Genomic DNA, 26,852 nt, shown 5'->3' with positions numbered 1-26,852 from the left:
TATTTTTGTTGGTTTAACCTTCATTTCATGGCATATATTATTGGGAGCCTACTCTGTGCTGGGCACCAGGGATACAGCAGTAAACAAGACTGACAGGTCTATTCTCAGGCCAGATTCTTGTTCTGTTGAAGGAAAATACACGATAATAAAGATCATTTAAGATTCCAATAAATACCGTGAACAGCAGATTAGTTATTGACCAGGGACAGAGATTGACTACTTTAGGAGACCAGGGGTGGCTTCTGAAATGCTCGAGCTGAAACCTAAAACACAAGAAAGAATTGGCCTTAAAAAATGTAGGTAACAAGTGTTGAAGGCAGAGGAACAGCAAGCCTAAAGGTCATGAGGTAGGAATGAGCTTGTTTGTTAAAGAAAAATAGACTAGTGTAGCTGGAGGATAGTAATTGGTGAATAATATGTAGGGAGCATAGATTCGGCAAGGGGCAAGATGTATAAATTTGGGGATTTAGAAGGCCTTGGTGGGGGTAAAAGATGGATGGAGGGGAGCAAAGGGGAGAAAATGGGAATTTGTAATCTCTCAACAATAAAAAAAAAATTGAGATATATACTAGGCATCCAGGTAGAGAAGTTAAGTAGGGACAGGGGTACAATCAGGCCTATAAAATTGAAGGCATCTCCAAATAAATGACATTTATCATTAGACTCTTCTCACTCAAGCGACTAGGAAGTATGAAGTGGTCTTGCCCCTAATACAGGGGTTCTCAACCTGTGGGTCGCGACCCCTTTGGCGGTCGAACGACCCTTTCACAGGGGTCGCCTAAGACCATCCTGCATATCAGATATTTACATTACCATTCAGTAACAGTAGCAACATTACAGTTATGAGGTAGCAACAAAAATGCTTTTATGGTTGGGTTACAACATGAGGAACTGTATTTAAAGGGCCAGAAGGTTGAGAACCACTGCCCTAATAGTAGCCTGTGGTTATACTACCATGACTTTATTTTACTTTGTAATAATCTTGGCAGTGGATATGATCTTCTACAACCTGAGTTTCAGTCAGAATTGTTTCTAAGCATTCTTCCCCTAATTTATCCCAAAAGCTCTAACCTCCCCAATCCCATTACTCTCATCCTTGACCAGTCAAAATAGTGATATGTAAAACCTTTTTCTTCAGTGTATTAAATGTATATTTAACATTTTGGTTTCATTAACTAAATCTCTCAATGAAAATCTGAAAAGCCCTTAGCTGGTAATACACAATTGATTTAAGAGATCAGGAATTCTCCCGTTATCTTTATAACTGCACAGTATTAGCAGTTTAATCTAAATGCTAAGTGAATGTTTTGAGAGGAGATAGATGTTGAAAATTAAAATACATTAAGTCCCAGTGAGGTGAAAAGCCAATTGTTAATTTCTGCCCACAAAGCTTTGCTTCAGGGAATTGATTTCAGTAGCTGAGATGCCGGTCGGTTCATCCAGTCCACCAAAAAGAATGATTTGAGGGGAGTGGTCAGAACATTGCCTAGCAATACCCAATTCCTTAAATATGGCACATCTACTCTGCTTCCACTGAGGGCGGCTTCTCTCTGATCCCTGTGGTTTGCGTTTGGTTTCTTTTAGCGTGATTTTGAAGTCAGAGGAGATGTTATCAATGGGAGGAACCACCAAGGTCCGAAGCGAGCAAGAGAGTCCCAGGACAGAAAGGTAAAGCCCTCCTCCCCCATGTTGACAAAAATCCCACTGCCCCTCTGCATTCCAGGCCCCTTGGTTCATCTTTTAAGGGTGTTACATACTGCTAGGTGCTTCCATTAGGTTCTTTTTTTAGTTATAGCCCAACAAGGTAAATAAGTATTATATCCATTTAATGAATGACGGGACTTAGAGGTTTAGAGAAGTAATTTGGTCCAATCTGAGGTTCAAATCTTAGCTGATAAATGGCAGAGCTGGGATTTGAAACAGATATGAATCTAAGCCTTTGCTCTTTCCACTTTACGATAGTGTTTTTCTCTAAAGTAGCGTGGTAAGTGCTGTAAAGGGGATGTACGCAGTGCTGTCTGTGGATGCATAGGAGAGAAAATGATTGATAATCAATAGCTAATATCTATATAATGTTCACTCTGTGCCAGGTCTAAATACTCAACATGTTTTAACTGATTAACAGTTTTATAGTAACCCTATTAGATATGTACAATAATTATGCCTATTTTATAGATGAGAAAATTGAGGCTCAGAGAGATGGAGTAAGTTGCTCAAGCTCACACAGCTAGCTGTGAACGCACAACTAGAAGTTGAACCCAGGCAGTCTAGCTCCAGAATATGAGCTCTTTTTTTAATTTATTGATTGATTTTAGAGAGAGAGGAAGGGAGAGAGAGCCATTGATCTATTGTTTGACTCATTTATGCATTCATTGATTGATTCTTATATATGCCCTGACCAGAAATTGAACCCGCAACTTTGGCATACTGGGACCACACTCGAACCAACTGAGCTACCTGGCCAGAGCCTGGAATCTGAGCTCTTAATGACAATATTATATTTCTTGGAGAATTATAGGTTTCATCATCTGATTCTAACATCTTTGAAAACGAAAGACTAGAACACTCAGGAACACTCAGTCACAGTCCCCATATCACGCTGTAGCAAGTGATGTAGCCAGAAACTATGTCCTCCTCTCGGGGAGAAGTCCAGGCAAGGTTTCACCCCTGCCTGCCAGGCCTGGCCGCAGCTTTCTCAGGCCCCTGACTGCGCGCTGCGCTACCGTCTGCCTTTCTTCCCCTTTCAAGTGTGCGCCGCCAGGCATTTGGAACATCCCCGCAAGGAGCACCTTCTGTCCATTTACAGAACTTGAGGGCAAACCAATAGAGGTGACTTTCCAAGGAAAACTGCTTTGGGAGATGATCACAAATCATCAGTCCCTGGAGCTCTGAACCCCTGGGGTCAGCCCACCCTCACCTTCTTAACCAAACAAGGAACTTCCCAGATGCCAAGAAATGCTGCTGGCCCTATGTCTGTTTCTGCCTTCACCTCAGGGGAGCTCTGTGAGCCAAACTTTTTTTTCTTCTTCTTCAAATTAAAAGTAAGAAAGTTTATTTAGAAAGTTATAGAGGTAGTAGAAGTGAGCCAGCTGGACTGAGGAGGCTCAGGAAACAAGTTACAGAAGCAAAAAAAGTGGGGGGGGCTTGGAGCTTAGGAGAGAGAAAGGCAAAGGAACAGGCCTGGGGGAGGGGCAAGGAGAGAAGAGAGGTAAAGGGAAAGGCAGGGCTTGCTCCTGAGAGGGAGAACAGGCCCCAGCCATTTGTTTTTATTCCACTGTGTGCAAAGCAGAGCTAGCACCAGATTTTTCCCTCCTTCAAAGGAAATTTCAGTGTTTGGGGTTTTTTCCTGCATACGGGGTGGCAATGACAGGAAATACCTGATCAAAGTAATGACATTCTGAAGATACAAAAATATCACCATAGTATTTTCCTATGAAAGAGAAATGTATTTGTAGAGGTGAAACTTCAAATTCCTTATCTCATAACTAGATATCCTCTTCAATGAATATCAGCCTGGATGGAAAAAATTGTAATCTTTTGTGCTTTTTACAGCAACATATGGTTCCAGCTGGCTGCCTGGGGAGAACTTTCTTTTTTTTTTTAATATATTTTTATTGATTTCAGAGAGGAAGGGAGAGGGAGAGAGAGAGAGAGAGAAATATCATTGATGAGAAAGAATCATCGATCAGCTGCCTCCTACATACCCTACACTGGGGACTGAGCCCGCAACCTAGGCATATGCCCTGACCGGGAATCGAACTGTGATCTCCTGGTTCATAGGTTGGCGTTCACAGATGCTAGAGACCAGAAGAAAGTCAGGAGGATAGGAGCATGTACATATAAAATAAACGTAGACCTCTCTGCCAGTCAGGGGTATGGTTAGTTAGTACTGATGTACCACGTTTGGATAAAGATCAAATATCAACTAATAGCTGAATTTCTAGCCATTAAACATGCCCCTTCCACTCTCTCTGAAAAATGTCCTCGGGTGAGGATTAACAACAAAACAAAAAAGTCTTCTGAAACCCAATAGTGTTCTGGACATTGGACTAATTGTCTCTGGAAGTAGCAGCAGAACTCGTCTGGTGGTAAAGAAAAAAAAGATGCCCAGCCGGCGTGGCTCAGTGGTTGAGTGTTGACCTATGAACCAGGAGGTCATGGTTCAATTCCCAGTCGGGGCACATGTCCAGGTTGTAGGCTCCATCCCCAGTGTGGAACGTGTGGGAGGCAGCCGGTAAATGATTCTCTCTTATCATTGAGTTTCTATCTCTCTCTCCCTCTCCATTCCTCTCTGAAATCAATAAAAATATATTTAAGGGGGAAAAGAAAACAGAAAGTTCTTAGAGAGTCTCTTTATGTTTTTTATAAAACCCATAACTAGTGTTTCTTGTACCTAGTGTTTCTTTCTCTATTCCTCTGTTCCTCTCTTCTCCCAGATCTTCAAGGGCCTGGAAATCTGTTGCTATGGGCCTTTTACCAACATGCCCACAGGTAAGAGACTGGGGGACTGCAGGGTCCAGCACCAGCCTTTCCCTTACATAGTTGTAGGAGGGGTCTTCTTACGGGGGTTCGTCAGATTGGTGAGAGGTTAGTCTATTTCTCTATCACCTGTCAGACAGACTGCACTTAAATGTCACCCTATGACAAGAACAAAAACAAAACTTAGCCTGAGCCCCTTCTCAAGAGCCGGAAGGCAGTGAAGAATTAACATCTGTGCTCAGATGGGGTGGAGGTGCTCTTGGTGTCCTTTGGTCTAAGAGGGAGAAATAAATTAGGGAGAGAGTTCTACTCTCCCTCAACCATCTTCATTTGATGGTGAAGAAAGCACAGCAGCTGCATAAGCCCTGTGAACCTGCTCTCCCAGGCACGCTCCGAGCAGGGGAAGACTTGATGAACATTTTCTAATTAATTGGACACTGATGTGATGTGATGTTGTAGTGCTGTGGGGCTCAACTCTGGAGTTGTGCGGTACCGAAGCCCTGGTGTATGTATAGATTTGGTTTGTTCTCTTTTTCTTCTTTTTTTAATCCTCAACTGAGGATATTTTTCCCATTACTTTTCAGAGAGTGGAAGGGTGGGAGGGAGTAGGAGGAAGAGAGAGAGAGAAACATCAATGTGAGAGAGACACATCGATTAGTTGCCTCCTGCACTCCCCCCAGCCCCCCACCCCGGGGCAAGGAGCGAACCCATGACCCTTGGTATATAGTAAAATGCTCTAACCACTGAGAACCACTGGCCAGGACTGGTTCATTCTTTTCTAAATGAAGGCTACCTACCTTTACATCTGTGCTCACCTCTGTCCCAGGATCAAGTCCTTTCGCTTCTCAGAAGATGACCTTAGCATGTGGTCAGGGGTAGGTGAGTGGCAGCAAGAGAGCCTGGCAAAATAATTTTGCTTATGTCTACTTTATTGGTTATTGATTGGATTTTTATGAAATTTCAACATGCCACACATGGATTTCTCGGTGTTTTTGTACTTTGGTATAATGAAAACCAGGGCCTCTAGCAGGTATCATTTTAGAAGTGAGTCGGTTGACCTCAGTACGCTCAGACAAAGAGGAGCACCTTAACCATCCCCAGAAATGGGTTGATAGAAAAGAGCACCCATAGGGGCCCAGGAGCCACCCATTGGTCAGTTCTACTAATTTTTCAGGTACAGGTGCAACCTCTTCTGACTTTTATTACCTTGAGTGTGTTGATACCGGCTCAGCATGTAGCCTTTCCAAGCTGATGTGCTGAGTCTCCGTCCGGGGTGATAAGTGCTTTTTGTTTTGTTTTGTTTTAATTATCTTCCCATATCTTGACATTTACAGTAATTACCACCAAGTAAGGTGCTCTCCGTGGCCCTGATTATCAATTACCAACACAGAATTAGGCAAGGAGGAAGGGAAGACAGGTGGATGTTTTTTTTTTTGTTTTGTTTTTGTTTTTGTTTTTTTTTAAATATATTTTATTGATTTTTTACAGAGAGGAAGGGAGAGAGATAGAGAGCTAGAAACATCGATGAGAGAGAAACATCGACCAGCTGCCTCCTGCACATCCCCCACTGGGGATATGCCCGCAACCCAGGTACATGCCCTTGACCAGAATCGAACCCAGGACCCCTCAGTCCGCAGGCCGACGCTCTATCCACTGAGCCAAACCGGTCTCGGCAGGTGGATGTTTTTTCACAGTATCTTACCTGCAATTTAGCAAATTAATGAAAATTAGATTTTTTTTCTTGTGTTTTATTTGAGAGACTGTTAAACCTTATCTACCAAGTGGCATTGGGACTGATAACCAGAGTAAGTAGCAAATCAGTGGCAAATTAACTTAGAGTCCATGCCCCTCTGGTTTCAGGCCTTTCTGTCCCTTCGGAGTAAAGAGACAGGGACTCCCACTGGGAACCTTGCTATACACCTTCATTCAGAGGAGTATGGGGTGGGGAACCCAGGTTAAACATGTAGATTACTGTGGTGACTTTCTGTCTGAATGCCTGTTTAGGTCAACTAGAGTGGATGGTGCAGCTTTGTGGGGCTTCTGTGGTGAAGGAGCCTTCATTATTCACCCTTGGCAAGGTAAGCATTTGGTGCCCTGTCAGAGGGGGGAACACAATCTTCTCTCTGGTGATTGAGCAAGGCAGCACCCATCAGTCCCAATGAACCACCTTCCACACCCCAGCGTAGCCTGAGAGGCCTCTCTTAACCCAAGCCTTCTCTGACCACGTGTGTGTGCCAGAGACTCCACCTGTAAGGAAGGAGTGAGGACCTGAGAGCTCGAAATATTTAATATACTGAGGGAAGGCTCTTCACCTCGAATCCTTCCTTTTTGCCACGTGCCCTTCCTCCTCCTCTGTGTGGTTGCCCCAGAATAGTCTGCTTCATCACACCATCAAGCAATGGTGAAGTGACTGTTCCCAAAGTCCTGTTCTGATACCCTCAATGTTGTTTCCTTCCTGGGATGCAGGGCACTCACCCAGTTGTGGTCATGCAGCCGGATGCCTGGACAGACGACAGTGGCTTGCGTGGTAAGTCTTACTGTAAGCCTTCATCCAGAGGAGTGTGGGGTAGAGGGCCCAGGTTAAGTGTGCAGGTTACTATGGTGATTTTAGGTCTGATTGTCCTGTTTAGATCAACTGGAGTGAATGGTGCACCTGTTTGGGGCTTCAGAAGGCCACAAGCATGTGCCTATGAGATGAGTTTGGTTCACCACTGGTTACCCAGTGCTTAATTAACACAGCGCTCAGTGCATTCGGGGGGCTCATATTTGTTGAATGAATGGCTAAAATATCCTTTTAAAACTTTTTTGTTGTTTATTTTACATTATAAAAGTAATGCATGAACTATTTCCATTGAGAGGTTAAATGTGAATGTTCATCACATGAAATAAAAATGAACACAAACAATAAAAGAATCCCAGTAATCCCGCCACTTGGAGATGATCGCCATAAAATTCTTTCAGGCACGTGTGTGTGTGTGTATATATATATATATATATATATATACATATATTTTACACGAATGTGATCATGCTCATACTGTTTTGCTTTTTCACTTAAGATACTGCAAATGTTTTCCTATCACTAAATTGCAATGCTATTTAACAGATTGGGGCTCATGTTAGTAAAGTTGTTAAAGCTGTAGGCTTTCACCAGCAGTCACTCCTCAGGCTGCCGAATAAGTTCTTATGTCCTAAAACATTGCTTACAATCAACACTTTTGCTTCTTCCTGAGTAACCCTAAGAACTCATACAACCAGGTGCCCAGAGTAGATTAACTAGAATCTGGTCTGGGAAAATGTGAATTGACACTAATCTCTACTTGTGCTTTCTGTCCTCAGTGATTGGGCAGATGTGTGAGGTACCTATGGTAACCAGAGAGTGGGTGTTGGACAGCGTAGCCCTCTACCAGTGCCAGGAGCTGGACACCTACCTGATACCCCAGGGCCCCGGAGCTGCTGCTGATTCCTGCCAACCATGTGTAGAGCCTGTCTCCACAGGACCCCAAGAATAAGCTTAAGAAATGGCCTTTTCCCAGGCCCTGGGAGCTCCTCTGTAGTCCCTCCACTGTCCCGGTTACTAAATGTTTTATGTACATCAACCTGAAAAGAGCGTCTGGCTGTGAAAGGGTCCCTTCAAGATTTTCTGTTCCAAGTCTCCCTTTGAAATCTGCCAGGAGCACAAAATTGTGGTCATTTTTCACCTGAAAAGAATTTTAAACGCCACCAGTTGAGCAAGATGCTGATTCATTATTTATCAGCCCCATTCCTTGTACCGGGGCTGTCGGCTTAGAGCTGGTAGCACAGAGTAGCTGGGCTCAGGAGAATAGATGGTTTCCCTGAATTTGTTTCTCTAAAACCCTGTGTTCATAAAGGCCAAGGGCCAAACTCTTAGGGATCTGTGATAAAATTTAAAATCAGAACAGTCCTTAGGCAGCTCTCAAATGTTGGAGTGGGATATTGGGAAGGGAATTCAGAGGCAGGTAATAGTTATAAATATGAAACTTGATTAATTAGAGAGAGGCGTCATGCTGACCCTGGTCTCCAAAAGTCTGGGTAAGAACTATGTTCAAAGAGAGTCTTCTAATTCCCTGTTGGTAATAAATAAAATGTTTATTGTTGTAGCTCTGCTTTGTAATCCATTCCTCCTGAAATATAAGATCTCTGATATGAATATTTCATGTCTGTAAAAAGACGGATCCCACCAGAAAAGGAGCTGTTGCTTTCCTTAAGGTAATTTTTTTCCTTTTGCTCCCTATTGTTGAACTGTACAGCTTCATAAATAATTTTGTTTGCTGGAGGAAGAGAAAGTGTTTTTCATAAACTCATTATCTGGGACTGTTTCTAGCTGTTGAAAGGACTATGTCTTCCTTAGCCCCGGGGGCAGTGCAGACTTGATTATACAAAATACGTTTGTCAATGTTGTACTATTCACCTGCAAATAAAGTTGGTAGCAAACACTTCCACACGTATGACTGTCCTTTATGCTCATGCCTGCAGACTTCTCAGAGCCTTTTCACTGTACTATAGTAACACCTGTAGGGAGCAGCGATAGGGTTAAGCCTCAGACTGACCTGTTGGCAAAGCCACAAACAAGTCCCAGCTTAGAGGGCACAGCCCTCTTAGCATAATTAAGCTTGACCTTATGACTCTCCCTATCAGTGGTTCTCAACCTTGGCTGCACATTAGAATCACCTGGGAATCTTGTTAAAATCCTGATTTCTGGGCCTCATCATTAGTAACAAAGAAACAGAATTTCTGGAGGGCAAGGCCCAGAAATCAGGATTTTAGAAAGATTCCCAGGTGATTCTAAAGTGCAGCCAAGGTTGAGAACCACTGTTCCAGAGGCTACCCACACTCCTAGGCTTATGACCCCCTACCTATATCCTCAAAACCAGCCATGGCTGGTCAAGTGTTTCACAGTTGGACTCTCTGATTTATCTCTATTAACTCCTATTAAAAACAGAGAATGTCTGTTTTTAAGGGCTCAAGTGATTAGATTGTGCCTACCAGGTAGTCCAGAGTGATCTCCCTATCTAATGGTCCAAAACCATATTACAGCTGCAGAGCCCCTTAGAGTTCTGTTTGATTAAACAGCCAGGGGCCAGAAATCTAGGAAGGACATCTTAGAATTCTGACAACCACTCCTACTTAACGTGCTTAATCCATAGATAATAGTCCGTGTCATCATTTCTTGGTCTTTACACTGTCATAGATTGCAATCCCCTTTGAGACAAAGAATGAAATCCTCACACAATTCAGTGCTGCCATATTATAAGGAGGGTAGGTGGGTGAGGGAAGAGTAGAGAAAATGGAACTGCCATTGTTACTTTTTTTTTAAATATATTTTATTGATTTTTTACAGAGAGGAAGGGAGAGAGATAGAGAGTTAGAAACATTGATGAGAAACATCGATCAGCTGCCTCCTGCACATCTCCTACTGGGGATGTGCCCGCAACCCAGGTACATGCCCTTGACCGGAATCGAACCTGGGATGTTTCAGTCCGCAGGCCGACGCTCTATCCACTGAGCCAAACCGGTTTCGGCCATTGTTACATTTTTATCGCATTCAGTCTTCACCACAGCTCCATGAAGTGGGTACTTGTCACCTCCTCTGAAGAATGGGAACGGAAAGATTTTGCTCAAAGTTTGCACGTTAGTAAATGACAACTCAGAGACCTGAACCCATGCGCTTTCTATCCCGTCATTCAGCTTTCCATCTGTATCAGGCCCTGACCCCAGGTCAGAAGGCATCGCTTCAAGATGCAAGGAAATCTGGGGAGAACAGTGAGAGGCTGTGAGAGGGACTGGCACTCTAGCTTCTTTTATGGGTCATGGTGGGAGGCAGTAGAAGGTTCCTGTCTCCAAGAGGCAGCTCTGCCTGGGAAAGCAGCCCTAGACAAAGGGACTTACTGATTAGATCATGGCTACTCCTATTTCCGCTCCTATCCAGCCTCCCAGTTTATGATTGCTTAACTTTCAGTTGTCAGAGCCTTCCAGTTCAGCCTCGCCTACAGCACAACCTCTCAAGGGCCCACGCCAGCTCCCTGTCTACCTGCCAGGGAGTCCTGGGTTCTCTGTGTTAGCAGTCAAGACAGGCAGGAAGCAGGTGCTGCACACCCAGTCTTTAGTCAAAAGTGTTTCATTTCCAGGGACAAGTCATGGCTTACTGGACCCTGGGAGTGAGCCAGGCCTCAGCCTGCTGCCCCATCACTGATGGGTTAATAGGAAAAGCAGTATCTATCTAGGACAGCCTGCCTTCCCAGGAATCCTGGGTGGAAGCAGAGATGGCTCAGACACGTTAAGATGTTTTCTATAATTGTCTCTCAGTCTCCCAACCATTGTCCACCCCATCTGTTTTTTGAGCTCTGTAACCTTTTCCTGGAAGTCAGCTTCTGACCCTGCCTCATGATGCTTGTCTGGGTCTGAGTCTTCTCTGATGAGAACGTAAATCTACTTGTTCCTTTCACCTCTGGCTTTAAGACGCCCTCCCAGTTTTCCATCCCACAATCTTTAGCCCTCTCTGGGCAAAGCAGGGTTTGGGGAACTGGTTCCTGTACTGCCTTTATCTCATTTCACAAAATGAACTTCTGCAAAGGCCTTGGAAAGGAAGAAGAGGAGGGATTATCATGCAGGCGCAGGGAGGGGCCTAGAGAAGAGCTTGGTAGATTATCTCCCTCCTAAAAAAAATGCAGCCAGAATCACCAACAAAGTATGGGCTCAAAAACATGCAGGAGAAAAAGAAAGGAATCAGTGTTGGGGTGGTTGGAGCGGAAGGAGCCAAGCCTCCCAGAATGTATCCTGTGAAGGCTGCGAGGAGCAGATAAGGGCAGCCCCAGCGGCAGAGAGAAAGCAGGGTGAGGGGACTGCAGATCTACCCGTGGAAACCAAGAGCGAAGGGGCTCGCTTGCTAGCCAGACTCCTTGGGAGCTTGCTTATCAAAGCCTGTAGCAGGGCTGAGCCAGAGGCCCCTTTACCGTACTTCAGTGATGTTTAGCTCCCTCCAACAGCCTGTAAACCTACCCATAACAAGGAGAAAATTAACTAAATGAATCCGGGCAAATAGATCATTAAGGAGAACTGAGACAGCCGGGTCCTGTGGCGAGCAGGGATTGGGGGGTGCAAAGGGAGCTGATCCTGAAATGAGTGAATGATCAGGACAATTCAGTGATGGCGAACCTATGACATGCGTGTCAGAGGTGACACGCGCACTCATATTTTTGGTTGATTTTTCTTTGTTAAATGGCATTTAAATATATAAAATAAATATCAAAAATATAAGTCTTTGTTTTACTATGGTTGCAAATATAAAAAAATGTCTATATGTGACACAGCACCAGAGTTAAGTTAGGGTTTTTCAAAATGCTGACACGCCGAGCTCAAAAGGTTCGCCCTCACTGATCTAAGTCATGGTTTGAGGGGATGAAGAACTGGAGAGACTTCTCCCCGCATTGTATGGGGGCCAGGCAAGAAGAACTGCGGAGTCCTAGTTTCTGGGACCTAGAAAGATAAAGCCGATTAATATGCAGTTTAGTGGAGTGAGTCTCAAACCATGGTCCCCTGATGGGAAAAAGGGGGTAGGTAACAAAATCATCTAGCAGCTTCTTAGCTATGCAAATCCTGGTGCCTCACTCTAGACCTGTGGTTCTCAACCTTGGCTGCACATTAGAATCACCTGGGAGTCTTGTTAAAATCCTGATTTCTGGGCCTCGTCCTCTGGAAATTCTGTTTCTTTGTTACTAATGATGAGGCCCAGAAATCAGGATTTTAACAAAATTCCCAGGTGATTCTAATGTGCAGCCAAGGTTGAGAACCACTGGCTTAGATGGTTCTTAGCTACAAGGTTGCAGCAGCTGACTTCAGTTGACTCCAAAATGGCCCTTTAAACAAATACAAGGCAAAGGACAAAGGTTAAATTATATTAGCAACCTAGGAGCAGAAGGCCAGACTGCTTTAAAAGAAACAGCTAGAGGTTGAGGAGGTTTTATTAATATTTAAATTGCAGTGAAACCACAGCGGCAGCCTTTGACTCCAGCACAGAAATATGCAAATACAGCTTTCTAAAGAAAGGAATCTCAGACAGCCCTCAAGGTAACAAGAACAAATAAAACCAATGATTTTGTAATTTATTTTTATTGACTGATGAAGAGCAAGGCACAGACAACCTGCCCAGTGAGAGTCAGCTGCCCATGGGCTCTCTGAGAGAAGAGACAGGTGGGCCTACAGCAGTGGTTCTCAACCTGTGGGTCGCGACCCCTTTGGCGGTCGAACGACCCTTTCACAGGGGTCACCTAAGATCATCCTGCATATCAGATATTTACATTACAATTCCTAACAGTAGCAACATTACAATTATGAAGTAGCAACGAAAATAATTTTATGGTTGGGTTACAACATGAGGAACTGTATTTAAAGGGCCAGAAGGTTGAGAACCACTGGCCTACAGGGAGAAAGGCAGGCTGGGCTGTAGACGGGTGACAGGAGAGAACCAAATTGGACAAAACAGGAGGCAGATGGGAGAAGACGACTAAATTACAAAGGAAGGAAAATGGAAACCCAGCCCTGAGTTCTGAGGACCATCTGATCTTGCTGGCTCTCAGGAAAACAATAATAATAATCATTAATGACTGTCATTTGCCACCCTCGTACTAAGTGCCATGCATTATTCCCAACATACAAAAGAGGAAAATGATGCCTTCAGAGGTCAAGCAACTTGCCCAAGATCACACAGTAAAAGGAGGTAGTAAAGCCTTGATTCAAAGGATTTGTGTAAAGCGAAATTGTACTGGGAACCAGCTGTAGCAGGTGGTGAAGATGAATAACATTATGAGGCCAGTGATTGAGGGGAGAATCTGTGCCCACTTCCGGGGTAGCTTGTGTGTGTATATGTGTGCATACTAGGGTTGTGGAAGGGAGAAAAAAATCCATTTCTGGCCTTCAAATTGCTTGCTATTCCAGGGGTGAGGTAAGAAAGCTACAGAAAACCTTTGCAGAATTGTGCCTTCTGGTTCAGAAGCCCTTTGTGGGATGTGTGGTAGGATCAGGCTCTGCCTGCTATGGGGGAACCTCTGGGTAGAACATCTTCCGCTGGCCCTTGGAACCCATGAAGGATTTGACCAGATGAAAAGGAAGCTAGGAGATTTCAGAAGGCCCAGGTAAGAACCCAGCTGCCAGAATTGGGAGAAGGAACACCTGATCCAGAAAGAGAAGAGATAGAAGAGTCTTCTAAGGATACATTCTCTGAGCCACTCACCCAATCTCCCCAGACTTTCTATCCCAAGCTCAAACCCAGCCTCTCCATGGTTCGCCTGCTGCTCCCTTCCAGGCACCATGACCAACAAATATGGGGACCCACAGATTTTGCTCACCTCTATTCTATACTGAGCCAGTTCTGTTCTGCCATCTCCACAGGCCCACATCCTGCCCTCCCCCACCTTCTCTATAGAGCAGTGGTTCTCAACCTTGGCTGCACTTTAGAATCACCTGGGAATCTTTCTAAAATCCTGATTTCTGAGCCTCATCCTCCAGAAATTCTGTTTCTTTGTTACTAATGATGAGGCCCAGAAATCAGGATTTTAACAAGATTCCCAGGTGATTCTAATGTGCAGCCAAGGTTGAGAACCACTGCTCTAGAGTCTTCCCAGGTCTTCTAGGCCAGAATCCCCCCCACTGAGAACACTCAGAATTTTTGCTTTGTTTATGATACTTTCTCTCTTCAGTAGGTTATTTCTTATTTGACTAGAACAGTGGTTCTCAACCTTCTGGCCCTTTAAAACAGTTCCTCATTTTGTGACCCCCCAACCATAAAATTATTTTCGTTGCTACTTCATAACTGTCATGTTGCTACTGTTATGAATCATAATGTAAATATCTGATATGCAGGATGGCCTTAGGCGACCCCTGTGAAAGGGTCGTTCGACTGCCAAAGGGGTTGCAACCCACAGGTTGAGAACCCCTGGACTAGAAGGTCCTTATGAGCAAGATTAATATCACTTTATCTTTTGTTGTTAATCCTCACCTGAGGATATTTTTTCCATTGATATTTTTAGAGAGAATGGAAGGGGGGAGTGGGAGATAAAGAGGAGAGAAAGAGAGATTGGTTGCCTCCTGCGGCATCCCGACTGGGGCAGGGATTGAACCTGCAACCCAGGTATGAGCCCTTGGCTGGGAATCAAACTCGAAACCCTCCAGTGTGCAGGCTGATGCTCTAACCACGGAGCAACGCAGGCCAGGGCAATATCACTTCATCTTTGCTGTAATCCAGCTGTGTGCCTGGCAGATTCCTTGTTAGGCACCCAATGAGTATTTGCTAAATGAGTAAATTCAAGGATGAATGAATGGTCTCACTGAGTGAACGGTTTATCCAACTATTGGCCCCACCCTCAAGAACTTTGGTCCCTGGTAACCTATCCACATTCTGCCACTGGGAGTACTAATGCCCTTTCATCTCCCCCACTTGTTTTTCTAGGACCCCAATTTACTCCAAACACAATATGAGGGATCTAAATGTCCAAAATTCACTCTTCCTCTTCTCACCCCACACCTACGGATTTCCTCCCGGATTCTCTTTTGCCTACATGAAGCCCACCCCTTTGTGATTAATCAAAACAACACCCTGACTGAGACCATCCGTTTCCCCTATCCATGTGTCCTCCAGCCAGGCCACCTCCAGGCTGGTTACTCAAGACAGGCACACTGCTGCCGCCATCACTACAGAACAATTATGTTCATGATCATCTCTTTGCAAGTCAAAGCACTGGCACAACCATTATTTCTCTCTCCTCACTTGTTCCCTGGGAGATGGCTACAGTCAAGATGGTTATCCCCGCTTTATGGGTGATGAAACGAAGGGCCAGGGCCTTGCCAAAGGTCACCCAGTGAATTGGTGGCAGACCTGGAGCTAGCCAGCCGAGGAGTCCCTATTCATTAGGCCACAGATGGAAACACCCTCATTATTTAGTCTGGACTGTGTTTTGTCTGGGAGGGAAGGGAGTGTGGACTCCAGTGGAGCAGGAGCCGGGGCTGGAGAAGATAAAAGAAAGTTTGTGACCCTGTAAAGTGTTCTCTCTGCAATGCTGCAGCAGTTGGCACTGGTTAATTCCCGAAGAGTTTTTTAAAAACGTTACCACATGTCCTAGATTAGAGAAGGGGGGGGAAAGGTGGATCTGCAGGTAATAGACACACAGGTAGGCAGATGTTCGCCATCTTCTCTTGACGACAACACAGAACCAAATGGTATTGTATATTAACAAGAGAAACTAAAAATACAACTTATATGGGTCTTCCCAGCTGTTTGGACTCTGGAATAAACTGCTGCCAAGCAGGTAGACAATCTTCCCTGGTAAGACCTGTCCCTGGGGCCGGGTGAGGGAAGGGCTCTCCTGGAGGCACGGGGCTTTCAGGGCTGTTTGGGGGCCCTCCACAGCTGCCAAAGTGCGACCATCCCCAAGCCCACAGAGCCTCTGAAAGTCATGGCAAGCAAGATCTGGTTTCTAACCCAATGCCAGAGAAATAATAGTAATTTTTTAAAAAAATATATTTTATTGATTTTTTACAGAGAGGAAGGGAGAGATAGAAACATCGATGAGAGAGGAACATCGATCAGCTGCCTCCTGCACATCTCCCACTGGGGATGTGCCCGCAACCCAGGTACATGCCCTTGACCGGAATCGAACCCGGGACCCTCCAGTCCACAGGCCGACGCTCTATCCACTGAGCCAAACCGGTTTCGGCTATTTTTAAATCTCCATAGGAATCCAAGAAGCCATTTTCTAAGGACATGGCCCCAGGGCTGTACTGGAAAAGGCAGTGATGATCTTTTTCCCTTCCCACCGAAGCCCTAGCCTTCTCCCCTGGCTGCCAATTTACTCCAAGCACAATGTGAGGAAGCCAGGATAATCACTGAGCTTCCATCCTAAAGCTCAGGGCTCGTCCCCTTCACCCCACTCTACCAGCTCCGGACTTTTCTCAGCTGTTATCCAACACCAGCCTCCATTATTCCTTGACCCTTGGCTGAGGCCTCAGCAGCTTCCTTGTACCACTGCCAGGAGGCTACGGGCTGCCTAGATGGGCAGAGGGCAGGACACCCCAGAGAGGTAGGTGCTGTTGTTACACCACCCTGTGAGCGCATGAAATGTCACAGAATTGTACACCTTAAAGTGGCTAATCATATGTTCTGTGAATTTCACCTCAACTGAAGACAACTGAGCTGCCCTGAGACCGGAGCGAAGCTGGGCCTCTCAAGGCTGGGAGGGTTGACTCCTTGCAGGGAGTGGCAATGAGTGACAATGGGAAGGGCCTCCCCGCCTCCCTCCAGGACCAGATGGGAACTGGGCTGGGCAGAAAAGCCCAACTGGGGCAGCGCTGGGGTCTGGGCAGAGGAGAGTTATTCAGTGAAAGCAGGAGGCTGCAGCCGCCGCTCATTTGCATCATAAGGGATTGGTTTTCCCTGCTCGTCCCTCATTAGGACACAATGGACAGTTGTTTGCTGGCGCAGCAGATCCATTTACGGGGGAAGAAGAGACAGCGCAAGAGTGATGGGCCGTGGGGGGAGGTGGCAAGCCCACCTTCCCTCCCCTGTGCTCCCCAGGCCGCTGGGACTCTCACACAATGAGAAGGGACCTCAGAGAGCAAACCAACCCCATCCTGTTACAGACGAGGAGGCTAAGATGCTAAACGGGGGTGAGACTTGCTAAGGTCCAACGGCGAGTTCCTGGCTCACCTGGGCCTCCTCGTTCCGGGCTGCATTCCACTTGGCTGCAATACCGCCCCCTGTCCAGCTGGCTCGGGGTTCTTTCTCGCTGTGGTTTCTTTCCTTCCCCTCCAGGCCTTGGTTTCTACCGGTTTTCTCTCCTGTGGCCATCGAATCGCTTCTTTCTCGGTTCCTGCCCCTCTAGCATTTCCTCCGTTTCCAGGAAGCCAGGGTAACTACTGAACTTATTAACGAACCTCTGCCCTAACCGGGGTGGGTCTGGCAGGAGGGGCAGCCATTCTGAAACGGCGTTGGTGTGTTTGGGGGGGATAGGCGGGGAGAGGACAAGTATATGTGTGACCCACTCTAAACCAAGCACTAGGTCAGACATGTGACAGTCTCATTCCGTCCTTCCCATCGTGCAAGGTAGGTAGGTATTCTCAGAGACAAGGACAGTGAGAGGCTCCGAGAGGCTGGGTAACTTGCACTAGAGCACCCTGTTGGCAAGTGGTAGCTGTCTGACTCCAAAACCTGTTTTCCACCTCACACCCTGGCACAGAAGAGGCAGGGTAAGAGGCCTGCAGGTGCCAGGCCCAGGGGAGGCACAACCTCTCTGAAGGAGGCCACTGCTTTGCCCCCCAAGTAGTGCCTGCGTCCCCCCCTCAGACCCACCCTCTTTACCCTCCGGTTCCCACCTTCCTCTGGGCCCCTTCTGCAGAGCAGAGGGGGGAAATCTCACAAATGCAGGCTTATGCCCCTGGGGGGCTGGGGAGATGGCAATCTAGTGGGAGAAACCTGACAAACCCAGACCTCGAGGTCTCCCTCCTGCTGACACCCCCTCCCAGTTCCCTGTCTGCCCCTCCCCGCTGTGGGTCAAGCTTGCCAGCATCTGCGTCTGCCCCATTGTGCTCTGGGGGAAAGGGAGAGCCGGGGGTGAGTGGGTGTCTGTGTACATGAACATAAGGCCTCCGGGTTCATTCTGACACTGAATGAAAAACTCACCAATTATTCGTCCAATCTCATTAATATGCAGACAGACATCTGTTATTTGGGAGTCAACAGCAGAGGCATTTTCTTGGGGGGAGGAGCACTTATGTTCATGTCCCTCTTGTCTCTCTGGCTCCTGGGAGGTAGCTGCTTGGGAATCACCCCACCGCCTGGACCTGGAGCCTCCCCCTCTTGGACCCTCACCCCCAACCTTCAGGAGAAGGAGTAGGGGATTGACGAGAGAGATGGAGAGAGACCTGGGAACCCAGCAGGGGGAAGGCGGGAGAGGGGTTGCAGTGTGTGGAAGAAAATCTTTTGTTAGGAGAGAGGCAGGGGGGATGCCACAGAAGAGCTGAACCCCTTTCCTGGGGAAGAGAGTGTGGAGTTGGATTGCTGGTGTCCACTGGCAACCTCAGCCATGACCTCTTCCTCCTACCTCCCTCAGCCTTCAGGACCAATCTGAGTGTATCTGGGGTGGGGTCACCATGGTAACCTGGGGTCCTCACCCAGACACTGCAGAATAGGTAATGGGGAGAGTTTAGAAAAATGAAGACCAAAGAACTCAGCCTTCAGAGTCACTGTAGGGTCTCACTAGTCCAGCGGTTCTCAACCTGTGGGTCGCGACCCCTTTGGGGTGGGACGACCCTTTCACCGGGGTCGCCTAAGACCATCGGAAAACACATATATAATTACATATTGTTTTGTGATGAATCACTATGCTTTAATTATGTTCAATCTGTAACAATGAAATTGGGGGTCACCACAACATGAGGAACTGTATGAAAGGGTCGCGGCGTTAGGAAGGTTGGGAACCACTGCTCTAGTCCTTGGGATACGTGTGAGAGCAAGACACAGCCACCTCCCCTTCCTCCAGCCTTTGAATCCCTAGCACAGGAGACCCCTTCTAAGAAGCCAGTCTCGATTCCCTCAGGCCCAGCTCAGAAGCACCGGGCGACTACGTTGTAAAGAATAAAGGTTGAGCCCTAACCGGTTTGGCTCAGTGGCTAGAGCATCGGCCTGCGGACTGAAGGGTGCCAGGTTCTATTCTAGTCAAGGGCATGGACCTTGGTTGCAGGCTCCTCCCCAGCCTGGGCCCTGGCCGGGGTCTGTGCAGACAGCAACCAATCGATGTATTTCTCTCACATCGATATTTCTCTCTGTCTCTCCCTCTCTCTTCCACTCTCTGCAAACATCAATGGAAAAATATCTTCGGGTGAGGATTAACAAAAACAAAAATAAATAAAGAAGAATAAAGGTTGACATAGCCCAGCCTTCTTTAAAGGGTCAAACAGCTTTTCTACATCCTTCCTCTGAATCTTCCTCAGCAACACGGGGTGGATGTGGTGACCAGCTCCCCTTTTCCAGGTGCCGACAGGTGCAGGGCCTTACCAAAGGCTCCCTAGGGAGGAAGGGGAAGAGCTGGGACCCAGGCCCTTGAACCTCTGCCTCCCATCTTAAGCTCTTTACATGACTGTCCCTGCTGGGAAGGCTGCAGTCACAAGGAGATGACCCTCTGTCAGGTGAAGCATTTCAGGGGTTAGACCAAGCCCCTGCCCTTCCTTTCCCCTCCTCCCTCCTGGGCAGGCTGATTGCTGAGGTTAAGAAACACTGGAAGCATCACAGTGATTAGTTGTTTATTTCATTAAATGATTAACGAGGCTACATTGTTTCCCAAAGGGGTGTCTAATTTGTGGGGGAAACAGCTGCAGAGATGGAAGCTGAGTCTGACTCCTGCAACTGGGATGGGGGGTGGGGGTGGGGGTTAGGTTCCCTCCCTCCAGCCTGCAGGGGCCTTTGAGGATCAACAACAGCCCCATTCCCTCCCCCCCCCCCCCCCCCCCCGACCTATTGGGCTCCTTAGTCCAGAGGTGCAGCCCCTCCCCGGAAATAAAACGTCTGCCAACCCAGACCTGCAGAGGGGACCAAAATCTGTTGCCAGTGGCATTGGAAATGTATTAAACTTTGGGGGCTCCTCCAGCTGATTTATTTTCCTAATTATGTTTGCTTTAGGCGGATATTGAAATGCGTGTGCACTCCCCAAGCGCCAGCGTGGCAGGAGCGGGAGGTTGGGAGAAGAGAGGGACACAAATACTGCACTTTGGCAGCCACAGGCTTGAGCCTGCTTAGTACCAAAGTCCAAAGTGAAAAGGGAAGCCGCGAGGCCCCAAATCCTAAATTGATGGTATGGCGGTTCCCTGTGGGGGAAGAGTTAGTCCTCTGGGACCAGGCTGAGAGATGGGCCTTTCCCAGAACCCTTAACCCAGGTCTCAGGGTCCTTGAGGAGGGTCTCAGAGTCAGCCTCTAACCAGGTCACGGTTTCAGAGGGTGGGGTATCCTATGCCCTTAAGCTGTCCCAGAATCCTGAAGGAGATTGGCCGAGATGGGCTAGGACAGGGTCCTTAGGAGAGGGTGGGAAAGGGGTGTCTGATTGGCTGAGATGGGCCAGGACAGGGTCCTTAGGAGAGGGAGGGGAAGAGGTGTCTGATTGGCTGAGATGGGCCAGGACAGGGTCCTTAGGAGAGGGAGGGAAAGAGGTGTCTGATTGGCTGAGATGGGCCAGGACAGGGTCCTTAGGAGAGGGAGGGAAAGAAGTGTCTGATGAGCCAGGAGTGGGTGGGGATTTCTTTTCCACTCAAGGCTGGGCCCTGGCATAGGAAAGGAGAAGCTATTTTAAATGATCCATCTCAGAGCCAAACCCCCAGTCCCCATCACCGCATCCAGATGACCCATCTACCCCCAAACCCAAATCTGGTCACTTCATTCTGTGCTTGAAGTCCCTAGTGCCTCCTCACATCCTCAGAAGGAAGTCCTGGTTCCCTTGTGGACCCTGCAGTGGCCTTAATGTACCTTCCCAGCCTGTCTTCTGCCCTTCCCGCCATGGCAGCCCCGACAGTGCCATGTTGTTCTCATCGCCATATGCCTGCACTTGCTCTACCCTCTGTCCAGAGCGCTTCTCCTACCCCTTTCCTGCCTGGAAAACTCCCCTTCAACCCTCAGGACCTGGCTCGGGACTGGCTCCCGAGGCCGTAAGGAGCTCCCACAGCCAAGGCACTGTCACACCTGGGGTCCCTCTTTTTCCTCATGGGCTGGTCCCCAGAGCAGCGGGGCTGGTCCCTTCGGTCTCCCAAGCCCGTGTCTGGCACACAGTTGGTGCTCAGTACATATTTGCTGAATGAATGCAGGAGGGATGGGCCGTGATTGGGGGGTGGGAGGTCCAGATGGGAGGGTAAGGTCTGTGTTCTCCCCCTGAGTGTGTCTGGAAGAACTGTCTGGGGCTGGGGGAGGGGAGGGCCAGGGATGGTTCCTGGGGGAGAATGTCACCGAAAAGAGGCCAGTGGGACCAGAGCCAGGGAGGGAATACAGGACAATGTGAAACCAGACTCCCGAGAAAACAGACCAGCACTGTCTTTCCTGACAACAAGTGCTGCAGCCAGCCCCTCCACCAGCTTTCCTTCAATAGGGGGTTGGGAGGGGGTGACCCTAAACTCAGCTGAGGCTCCCCCCAAAATCATCCAAAGCTCAGGATGGAAAGAGGGTGAGAACCCCTGCCCGCCTCCGAGGAGACTCCAGAATCAAACCTCTGTCCCCTTGGGAAACGTCCCTCTGTCCAGGGTCAGCTTCTGCGATGCAGGGGCTTTTGGTGCTCTCCCTACCCCCACAACCCCTAGGGCACCAGCGGATTCCAAGGTGGGGGTGTATGGAGATGGTGAGCAAAGGGCCTGGACCACTTCAGCTGGACCCCTCCCACTCGAGCAGGGGGCCCCAGCGGGGTTGAGTAATGAATTGCACATCAGTCCACGTTAAAACCCCCTAATGGCTTCAGGATTGTTTGGCTCATTAACTGAGATGGATATTCCCAAGATACCTCACTTCCCCACCTCTGGCTCCTAAAAGGACACTGCCCATCCAGCTCATGGCTTCCTCTGCTTCTTCCTGAAGTCTAACTTTCCCTCCTGCTACTGGAGATTGGTAGACTGGTATTTAGAGAGCCACAAAACTAAAGCCACAGCCGTTTTCCATGGACATGGGCTTTATTTGGGGACGGTTGGGGAAGCGAGGGAGGAGCTAGGACGGGTGGGTATAGGGGGGGAAGGGCTTCTTAACTTGCTTTTTAATTTAGTGCATGTTGCCTGGAGGTTAGGGTGAGTGAGCACAGCTGTAGAAGTGAGAGGAGAGGAAAAGGGAAGTTCATGGAATGGACACTTTCCTTAGGGAAGGAATCCAGGACCAGGATATGGGGCCTGGGGGCAGGGAGGGAAGGCACTCTTCATATACTGAGACCCAACCAAGGTCACCGCTCTCGACGCCAGCTTCCCTAAACCCCCTGCCCCGTCCCCACTCCCGAGCCAGATGCCTGCTCTGCTAGCTCCCGCAGCTTCCTATGGAGAGGAGGGGGGTGAGAGTGTGGGGAATGATGGTACCCTCTGCTCCAGGTCCCTTGCCCAGGAGAATTGCTCACTCAACCTGCCCTGAAGTTCCAGCCAGTCAGGGGGTCAGGAAGCCAGGGTGCAGGCAGGGGAACAATTGTGCCCTTCACAACCCCTCCTGATGCTCTGCCCCTCCCCGGCTCCTCACATGAGGTTGCAACTCTTGGCTCGATCCTTGTGTATCTCGCCTTCGTTCCCATTTCCCCGGTCGGGCCTTCCTGCCAGCTGAGTGGATCGCTGCAGTCCCCGGCGTGAGTCAGTCCGGCGCAACTGCCTATGGCCACGGCCGAGGGAGGCCACTGTGGCCACGTGGAAGACATCCCTGACGCTGCGCTCAGAGGACCGGGAGGAGCACTCCACGTAGGACACGGCCCCCACCTGCTTGGCCAGCACAGTGCCCTGCAAGGATGGAGTGCATGAAGGAAGTTATGCATTTCAGCAAGGGGCAGGGAGGCAGGGGGCTGGGGGAGGGGAGGAGGTCAAGGGATCAGGCCGGAGGTTAGAGGCCAGGACAAGGGATGAACAAAATAGGGTGTTTTCAAGAGTCCCACCTGCTCATGTGTAACAGGGATCAGCCTCTGCTTGGACAGCTCCCTCAGTGTGGCCAGGTCGGTTCGCATGTCCAGTTTACAGCCAACCAGCACAACCTTGGCATTGGGGCAAAACTCCTGAGTCTCCCCTTGCCACTATTTGGGGAGAGAAAATAGAGTTGTGGATGGGGTAGAAGAAGGCACGTGGGAACCGTGCTCCACTCCAGGAGCACCGCCCCCCCCCCCCCATCACAGCATCAGAAACCGACACCCCTCTGGACGCTCCTGTGTGAACAAGGAGGTGGGAGTGGTGGGCTTGGGCTGAAAGCAGGGATGGGGTGTGGGAGAAGGGGAGGGAGGAGAGAGCTGAGGTGGGGCTGTAGGGTCTGTGCCCTGCGTCTGAAGCTTCTGCCAGCCTGGAGCCTCCCCACTCTGACCCCCTATCCTAAGTCTGTGTCTGGGAACAGACCAATCCCGCCCTCCCCTCCCCTCCCCCACCTGGGAACTAGGGCTGCCTTAGCTGACTTCTGGCCTTTCACCATAGGCTTTTCTCATGGAAATAGGGGCCTGGAGAGGAGACCACAGCACTTTCCTGAGCTCCGAGAGCAGCATTCCCATCCAGTCCATCTGGGGTTCCCACGCCCAAGGAGACGGGGAGGGTGGCTACAGAATCTCTTGAGTACCTCTCCCTGCTCTCCCCCAGCACCCCCAGATGTCCTGTCCAGCTCTGAGGATTGATTTCTAGGAAAGGAGTGGGGGGGGGGGGGGCGGGGGCGGGGGCGGGGCATGAGAGCTTCACACACTCTCCAGCTGAGGGCTCATGTTGTATCAGAACCGTGGTTTCTGGTCCCCCTCAGTCTAACTTCCTGCTTCCCCAGGCTCCCACCTTCTTGAGGACACTGTCCAGTGTTTCTGGTCGGCTGATGTCGAAGCAGATGAGCACAGCGTCCGAATCAGGATAGGCGAGGGGCCGGACATTATCATAGTAAGAGGAACCTGAGGGCAGACAGAGGGGAGAGGGCAGACAAGGGTCCTGAGTGGGTGGAAGGCCTGGAAGGGAATGGGAGACCTGATGCTAGGATCGGGGGCAGGAAAGAGCAGTTATTAATAGCCATCCAGGAGCCTGGGTTTCTCCGACGCGGGGACAGGCAGAGGGGAGGCTAGATGGCAGAAAACAGCTCTCCACTTCCCCAGGGGTTTCTCTAAAAGTAAGCATCCTTAATCTTTTCAGAGTCTGAGAAGCTCACGAAATCTCTCCACATTCTCACAAAATTTCGCGTGTGCTTTCTGGGCTCTGACAGACATCTTCTAATGACCTCCAGGGGACCAGAGTAAAAATAAAACCCTCCTCCTTTTTGGAGAAGGGAGAGAGCTCTCCCATCCTCTTGGGACTTGATCTCAGATTTCCATAGCTCGGTCTAGAGAAGTCGTTCCCATACCCAAAGAAATTCTAAATGTCTTTCCTAAATCCAGTACAATCTCCTAAAAAAACATGTTCCCAAATAACAAACATTGCTTCTCAACTTTCCCAGAGAGGCAGAAGCCAGCGGAGGGGATTGGATACTGGGCTTTTCTCCTTCAGGGCATGGTTTCTATGTATGTCTGCAAGCTCTGCCTCAGTTTCTCTGGCTTTAAGCAGAAGGTTGATTTTCCTTCCTCCTAGAATTAGGTGGATGGGCTGAGCTGAAGCCTAAAGGTCTAGCCGAGGGAGGGGTCCGGATGGGGGCCTTGGAAGTCAGGGTGACCCCAGGGAGTTGGCTACCTGAAGTGTCCCACATGTTGAGCTCAATGCGGCGCTTGTCTATCTCAAAGCTGGCGGTGTAGTTCTCAAACACGGTGGGGACATAACTCTGCAGACACGGATGGGTCAAGATGTGATCCTCCAGTCCTCACTCCAGACAAATGCCCTCCTTACTCCCACACCCTGTCCAGCCCAGCCCCTGGACACAAGTTGGTTTGGTGTGGGGCAAAGGGGAGATGCTGAGAGCGGCTGCCTCAGGGAATCTCTGCTAGGCGTCCAGACCCCCTCCCAGCCCTTGCAGCCCCCAGTTCCTCCTCTCTCCGACGCCCAGGACCCCCGCCATCCCCTAGCACCCCTCCCGAGATCCTTTGCTTCCCCCCAACCCCAATCATCTCACCCTGATCCCCAGTTCCTCCCACCCCAATCCTCTGCAGTCCTTCCAGAGCTCCCAACAACCGCCCCCCCCCCCGCGCGTCCTCCATGCCTCTCTCTCGTCCCTGGTAACCCCAGTACCCATTTCTGCCCGTCGCTCGGGCTCCAGTCACCCACCCCCACGACCTCAGCTCCCCCCTCCCAAGACACCGGCCCCTCACCCCGGGGTAGGCGTCCTTGGCGAACACCTGCAGCAGCGCCGTCTTGCCGCACTCCGCGTCCCCCACCACCACGATCTTGCAGCGGCCGCTCTGCCCCTCCATGGTCCCGGCTACACGCCGGCCCCCCGCGGAGCCCCCCTCCCGGGCCCCGCTGCCGCCTCCCCCGCCGCTGCAGCTGCAGCCGCTCGGGCCGCCGACACCGGCATCTCGCGGGCCCGCGCCGAGCCCCCACCCGGGGCCGCGGCCCCCCCTCTGCCCCGCCCCCAGCCCGGCGGCCGCGCCCCCGGCCCCGCCTCCTGCCTCCCGCCCGCGCAGCCGGGAGGCGGGGCCCGGGGGAGCTAGGCGGGACCCCGGGAAACCTGGCGAGAGAGCTGAGTTCTAGCGCGCTGTGTGGGGCGGGCCGATCCGGGCTTTTTGGCTGATTTGACTTTCTTGGGGCTGGGGCGGGCGGGCCTTGGGTGGGATCAGCACACGCACGAGGCTCGGGCCTTTTGCGTGCCCACGCGTGCACGCCGGTGTGCTACTGCGGACACGCGCGGGGGCAACCATCCACTTCCTGAACGGGAGGCGCGAGATGGTGGGGAAGAAAGGAGACTTTAGGGTTCGGTCTGCCTCCTATATGCAGAGTGTCTTGGGGTTAGGAGGGTATGGACTCCATCACCCCCACCAGGAAAATGGTGACGTCATGGCTTTCTGTCCCCATGGCAACGGGAGGCCTAGTCTGGGGCTATGGTGACCTAACAGCTGGCCTGGTCTAGGTGAGAAGCAAGAATGAGTTTCTTCAGCCAAGCGCAGGGTGAAAAGTTTTGGGGGAGCTGCGTCCTCTGGTGGATACTTCGCGGAGACAGAGATGGGGAGCGAAGAAGAGGCAGATCAAATTGCCCGGAGTGACAGCCCAGCTGGAGCCAGAGACAAACTCTAAAGTCATTTCAGGCTTGACCCGGAATCTAACAATAATCGAGCTTCTGTTTGGCGCCTTTGTATGACATCTTTTACTTTTGAAAAGCGCTCTTCACATCGAGGATACTCTATTTAATTTTATCGTTACCCCGTATCAAGCAGTATCTTACCGTTTTACAGAAGGGAAAATTGAAGCACTGAGCTTTAATAAACAAAATCAAGTGGAAAGTTTTTAAGACTCTATCTCCCTGCCCCACGTCTGCCATTGATAGACCACTCGGAATGGGTCACATACGGGTAGAGTCCGAGTGTGAAGAACAACTTGGTTGGGTTCCGGTCTACAGGTGGCTAGCTCTCCAACTTTGAGGTCAGCTCAGATTTTGAGATCGTCCTTCAGACTGCCCCTTAACAACTATTTTAACTTGCGTAAGGTTTATGAGGAACACACAAATTAAATCGCGATCCGCATGACCCCAAGAATTGCCCTCGCTCCGTCTGTCCGCAGAG

At 49.4% G+C, this 26,852-nt stretch overlaps 2 protein-coding genes across 6 annotated transcripts in view; one reads left to right on the top strand and one right to left on the bottom strand.

Annotated features, from left to right (window-relative positions):
* The window catches only part of BRCA1 (BRCA1 DNA repair associated), a 55,772-nt gene extending 46,831 nt beyond the window's left edge, over nucleotides 1-8,941 (top strand). For all 3 annotated transcript variants that reach the window (XM_081109179.1, XM_081109180.1, XM_081109178.1), the window contains 5 exons: nucleotides 1,585-1,668; nucleotides 4,437-4,491; nucleotides 6,484-6,557; nucleotides 6,946-7,006; nucleotides 7,819-8,941. In XM_081109179.1, coding sequence (XP_080965305.1) covers nucleotides 1,585-1,668; nucleotides 4,437-4,491; nucleotides 6,484-6,557; nucleotides 6,946-7,006; nucleotides 7,819-7,991 — 447 coding nt within the window. In that variant the 3' untranslated portion in view covers nucleotides 7,992-8,941. The remainder of the gene's footprint in view (nucleotides 1-1,584; nucleotides 1,669-4,436; nucleotides 4,492-6,483; nucleotides 6,558-6,945; nucleotides 7,007-7,818) is intronic.
* A 977-nt stretch (nucleotides 8,942-9,918) lies between these two features.
* Nucleotides 9,919-25,602, bottom strand: RND2 (Rho family GTPase 2). Of its 3 annotated transcripts, none has more exons than XM_081109176.1 (6): nucleotides 25,446-25,602; nucleotides 24,874-24,961; nucleotides 23,998-24,107; nucleotides 23,133-23,267; nucleotides 22,730-22,980; nucleotides 9,919-10,090 (listed from the first exon to the last, which is right to left on the bottom strand). In XM_081109176.1, exons 1-6 carry the CDS (start codon nucleotides 25,545-25,547, stop codon nucleotides 9,976-9,978), a joined length of 801 nt encoding a protein of 266 aa, XP_080965302.1. In that variant the 5' UTR covers nucleotides 25,548-25,602; the 3' UTR covers nucleotides 9,919-9,975. The 3 variants fall into 3 exon arrangements, with proteins under 3 accessions (XP_080965302.1, XP_080965301.1, XP_080965303.1); XM_081109175.1 differs by lacking the exon at nucleotides 9,919-10,090 and adding an exon at nucleotides 18,858-19,553; XM_081109177.1 differs by lacking the exon at nucleotides 9,919-10,090 and having other exon boundaries at nucleotides 22,163-22,980.
* Nucleotides 25,603-26,852: the final 1,250 nt, after the last annotated feature.

The sequence above is a fragment of the Myotis nattereri genome (genome assembly GCF_964212035.1).
Source record: "Myotis nattereri genome assembly, chromosome: 16".
Lineage (NCBI taxonomy): Eukaryota > Metazoa > Chordata > Mammalia > Chiroptera > Vespertilionidae > Myotis > Myotis nattereri.
The sequence above is the reverse complement of the archived record's forward strand: the minus strand, read 5'-3'. Positions and strand labels throughout refer to the sequence as shown.

Bases quoted from the DNA above. Each gene is read 5' to 3' on its own strand.
- RND2 (XM_081109176.1), bottom strand. From the start codon at position 25,547: ATGGAGGGGCAGAGCGGCCGCTGCAAGATCGTGGTGGTGGGGGACGCG. The intron at 24,108-24,873 runs GTAGCCAACTCC...GTCTGCCCTCAG, and splicing joins CAACATGTGGGACACTTCAG to GTTCCTCTTACTATGATAAT. The intron at 22,981-23,132 runs GTGGGACTCTTG...CCATCCTTGCAG, and splicing joins TCCCTGTTACACATGAGCAG to GGCACTGTGCTGGCCAAGCA.